The sequence below is a fragment of the Penaeus japonicus genome, unplaced genomic scaffold, assembly GCF_977035675.1.
Source record: "Penaeus japonicus unplaced genomic scaffold, GWHDUDI00000001_assembly GWHDUDI00000027, whole genome shotgun sequence".
NCBI lineage: Eukaryota > Metazoa > Arthropoda > Malacostraca > Decapoda > Penaeidae > Penaeus > Penaeus japonicus.
In genome coordinates this window covers 2,055,620-2,060,619 of record NW_028234429.1, presented here as the reverse complement: position 1 = coordinate 2,060,619, position 5,000 = coordinate 2,055,620, and the positions used below count along the sequence as shown (strand labels likewise).

Genomic DNA, 5,000 nt, shown 5'->3' with positions numbered 1-5,000 from the left:
GAGCTAAAGTCAGACATATACGTAAAATATGTGAAAGCTTTTTCTTTGACAAATGCAAAATCTACCCATGTTGTAAGTTCATAATCTTTCTGTAGCATACTCTTTTGTTCAAAAACATTTTTGTCAAGGTGGAAATGATATATATTTACAAGAAAAATAAATTTATGTCAAAAAAGAATGAATACAAAATATAAACATAATAAAAATAAACCCCTACATACATATATATAAAAAAAAGATGAACATAATAAGAAAAAAAAACAAGGGGAGTGTGTCAGTGATAAAAGAGAGTCAGGCTGCAGAGTGCCAGGTCTCAAAGCAACCATAGGTGCACAGACTGACAAGGCATTCTGAACACCTGCTGTGGGTAGTCTTCCGAAAACCACTGGCAGAGCACCAGCGGCAGTGAAGGCTCAGCAGAGTGCCTTCGCTGCTGAAGTTGGGATCAGACTTTATGTGGAGGACATGTGGCCTCTCTGCTTCTTGAGTTATCACTCCTCATGTTACCAATCATTAACCCATTGCGTAGGGGTGTCATGACATACACGACGTAGGAGCTTTGGCCTGACGACGGGCGTCATGACGTACATGACATTCGGGGATTTTGGAATACTATGCTATTTTATTGTGCTATGAAAAAGGAATGAGAGAGACTGCAGCTACTGCCAGTATACTTACCTATAATTACTAATATCGTGCTTAGCATAACATCAACCTAGATGGGCACATTTTTTCCTAGGCACAGCAGGAGAGAGAGCCTTGAATGTACCCATCCATGGTCTCTAGCAAACACTGTCTCTATAGGATCGATGGCACACACTAAGTTGATCGAAACCTTGCGCAAAAATACGCGAATGAAGGATGCAGGGCAGACTGAATGAGGAAGGGACTCTAAAATGTGCTCCTGTGCCAATATGGATGCCTTTCACTGTGGCACTCACAGTCACAAGCACAGGTTTCATTCCTCTTCCCTACCTCCTCTTGTTATCTTTATTGTAGGGGGTTATATGTTGCGTATTCACTCATGACAGCACAAAAATATGAAAAAATAAAGTTGCCTTTTGTCCTCCCATGAAACAGCAATACTTCTATCACATTGAGTATAAAGGAAATAATGAGCTAATATGGATAATATACTTCAATTTTAGTCAACTGCAGTAATGATAGAGCCTGTCATATGGCACATATAAGTCTCTAAACTCAATAAAACACACAAAAAAATAAAACACAAAAACCGCTCTAGTTTTACAATGAATGACTGAAAGAGAGTGGGATGATTCAAATTATATTGCTTCAAGCGGTCTCTCTCTAAAATAAAACCTATCCTGGAGGTTGGGCAAGCAAATTTATCTCCGTCTGCAATGGGTTAACATTACCACCTCCATGTGGAACTCCTTCTGTGGTATCTTACCCCCCATGGTCCAATACATGGCAAAGGAGTTACCAATGGAAAGGTCAAAGAGGAAGATCTTCAGATACCACACCCTCTACATAGGGGGGGGGGGGATATGAGGCAGAGAATTGGTCCCATATGTCTACGCCCTTCATGCCGACATTGTAGTTGGCAATGATGGTGGGCTTTCCTCCGTCCTCGACCTGAGCAGTATGGATGGTGGAGAGTATTGTGACGTCATTATGGTCACTTCACTATAATAGTGAACATCACCCCTCTTTTTTGCAGTGAGGTCATGGGGCAACCACTTACGTGTTACCCTTACTGTCCCCACTGCATTCCTCTGGTAGGACTGGAGTATGTGGAAAAGAGATGGGGAAGTGTACTAATAGTCTACAAAGACAGTGTACCCTTTCTGTATGCTACCAGTGCTCTTATCCTGGCTTTTGTAAATCCGGAAACACAAAGTGTATCCACTGGATTGGCCAGTACTGGCCGACAATTTGTACACCTTCAAACCAAACCTAGCCAGCTTGTTTTTATTAAAGGTGACAATCCTCAGAACTTCCACAAAGACTCGTCTATGGCGATGTCTTTCTCGGGGACCAAGGTCTCAACAAAGGCAGTGTTGAGGGCATCTATAACTGACAGATGGTCCTCATGAACCTGTTCCCCATTCTCCAGATGCATGAAATGGAGGTGAGTTGTAAGGAGGTCAAACTAATCCCGGGACATTATCTGTCTTATAACGGTTGGGTGATGGGACGAGAAATCCCAGTAGCAGGGAAGTTTATGTAACCCTATCATTACCTGCAGACCAAAGTACGCCATCAGCTCCTCCTTGGATATGGAAGTCCACTTCCTTATGTGAGGGGAGACAGGAGGAGAGATACATGCATACTTAGAAGCAGACAAAAATCAGACGTCAGTAACACAATTCCAAATTTGATAAACGGCTTATATGTACACAAATTGTAATAATATAGGACACAATAACAGTGAAAAATTATAAACTCATGTATTAGTCTCATGGATGATGTGTTGAAGGTGATTATCTGTGAAAAAACACTGGAAGACTTCAAGGGGGCTGCTGGTTGCATCCAGGTCTGCCTTGATCCCAGGAGAACCAGCAAACCTAAACCTTTTTGGAACGAAACCCTATCTGAACTTGGACCATTATCACTGTCCTCCTCTGCCCTGTGAGGAACATATTTGTCCTTGTTACTCTCCCCGTTAGGGGAGGAGTCGGGGTACGCCAGTCTTCGCAAGGCATAACTCAGATGTTGATGGCTGGGGCTCATAAAGATCCGAGCAGGAAGAGGGGAGGAGGTGCTGTCTCTTTGGAGCCATGTCGAGTGATGTAAGGGGGACAAAGACCTCCTTATATACCTGAGGTTTTCCCCAATTTCCCACCAGGTAACCAATAGCAATGTCATTTCGAACAACTTGGAAGAAGTAGACCAATCAGGTCAATTGAATGACATTACATCCTGTGACATTGGTCACACATGATTTTACATAAATGGTGATGTGGGACTCATGTGACTCATGTGACAAAACGTCATCATAACATCACATGCTGTGACGTTGGTCACGTGACTTCACGTAAATGATGACACGTGACTCACGTGCCTCATGTGACAGACCATCATCCTGACATCACATACAGTGGTGGGAAATGCATATGATTTCATGTAAAATCTCTGCTTTTACCTGTTTACTTTACCTGCTGCCCACTGTTGCAAGGGCAGCGCATGGCAAAGATATAGTGTGAAATAATTATGTTTAAAATCATTAGATCACCTTATTTCTATTATTATTTGCATGAGAACACTCCCACATATCACTAGCCATCCACTGGTACATTTTCAGAAATGTCACACGTGTGACGCGGCATAAACAATTTTCAGGGACGTCACACTCGTGTGACGCCCCGTCATTACTCACTTTTTGCCATGTTACATATATGTGACACCCGTCGTCATTGGGTTAAGTTACAAGGTGCTGTGATGTCACGTGAGGGTAGTTAGAAGTTTTGAGTATGACCCTTTGAGTTCACAGTTCAACGTATGATGTGTGGCCTGGCTGTGCGAGCTTATGATATCGTAAGATGTTTTGAGTATCCGGTCCTAGGGTGGAGCCAAAATCACACAGTCATTAATGGGTTATTGATATTTATAACAAGAATTTTTCCTTCAAAGAAAAATTTGTTTTTGTATTATGATAACTAGAACAAACCAAGATAATCTCAAATTGTTTCCTTCAACTCAGGAGTATTGGTGTATGTTATTATAGTAGAATGGAAACCGTCATTAGATTTATGATAAGTGGTTACACTATAGGTCTATATATTTCCTAGAAATATTTTTTGTATGATAAGAGACCGGGTAAGAGAAATTTTTAGGATAGCCCCAAATTTTTTAGGATAGCCCCATGTTTTTTTCTTTTGGCTTGTCAGGTATTTTTCCCCTTTGATTTTGCACTAGTTAGAAACATGTTTGATGTTGCTGTGTGGTTGAAGCAATAAGAAAGTCCAGCTTGATTTTGTTTCCCATGTGTTGCTATATTTTCCCCCAAAGTTTAGCATACTTGGCAAAGCTGAATCATATAATAAAAGGAACCCTAAAGAATGCCTTTTCTTCAGCAGTGTTAGGCATGGTACAAGGAGCAGAGGCCAGGATGAAGGGAAACGAAGCAGAAACGGTGAAGGTGGTGGTGAGATGCCGGCCCATGAATGAGCAGGAAACTGCCAATGGGCACAAGAGGTAAGTTTTGTCCCCCAACCCCTCTGTTAAAAAAAGAAAAAAAAAAATAGATTGCATAACTTATCCCTCTATATTTGGATGTAGACAGATACAAGAAGGAAAGGTATATAATTCCATTCATGATGAAATCAAAGAGAAAAATCATAAAACATGAAATAGCCATATCACAAGATTTCTGTTGTTGTTGCAGGGTGGTGGACATGGACGTTGACAGAGGTGTGGTGGAAATCAGTAATGTCAAAGTTGCAGAAACTGATCCAAAGAAGACCTTCACCTTTGATGCTGTCTATGATTGGAAGTAAGTTTAGAACATTGTGTACTTTTAATAATTTAATTTCTTTGGTTAATTCTTATACCATTGATAAATATGACCATAATGATGTGTAAAAAACCCTTTTCCCACAGTTCCAAGCAGCTGGAGCTTTATGATGAAACATTCCGACCCCTGGTTGACTCTGTCCTCAATGGGTTCAATGGTACAATCTTTGCGTATGGCCAAACGGGGACAGGGAAAACGTATACTATGGAAGGTATTGTCTCTTTCTCTCCAGACATTTTACTTTATGCATTTATATTTGTATGGCTTTAAAAGTTTTCACCTGTATTCATTATGAAAGAAAATTTAATTTTCTTTTTAGTGTTGTGATCATGGCTTCCCTTTTTCTGTGTTGACCTGTCTAGATTATTTTTTTATAGGTTGCTAAGTATTGAATTGATTTAAAGTTTTTTTTAATCTGCAATTTACTGGTTAAGTTTAAAATCCAATTTGCCTTCAATCTCCTACTTCACAAACAAGCACACATGTACTACATATGTAATACTTATCACCTGACTGCCTTACA

General features: G+C 40.4%; 1 protein-coding gene across 7 annotated transcripts in view; it reads left to right on the top strand.

The window, feature by feature from the left end:
* LOC122244241 (kinesin-II 95 kDa subunit) overlaps window positions 1-5,000 on the top strand; it is a 31,609-nt gene that overhangs the window by 8,711 nt on the left and 17,898 nt on the right. For 4 of the 7 annotated variants that reach the window (XM_086552477.1, XM_086552481.1, XM_086552476.1 and 1 more), the window contains 3 exons: window positions 4,041-4,158; window positions 4,349-4,456; window positions 4,564-4,688. In XM_086552477.1, the coding sequence (XP_086408603.1) occupies window positions 4,049-4,158; window positions 4,349-4,456; window positions 4,564-4,688 (343 nt within the window). In that variant the 5' untranslated portion in view covers window positions 4,041-4,048. Of the gene's footprint in view, window positions 1-4,037; window positions 4,159-4,348; window positions 4,457-4,563; window positions 4,689-5,000 lie in introns of all 7 variants that reach the window. The other 3 variants (XM_086552478.1, XM_086552480.1, XM_086552479.1) reach the window with 1 other exon arrangement.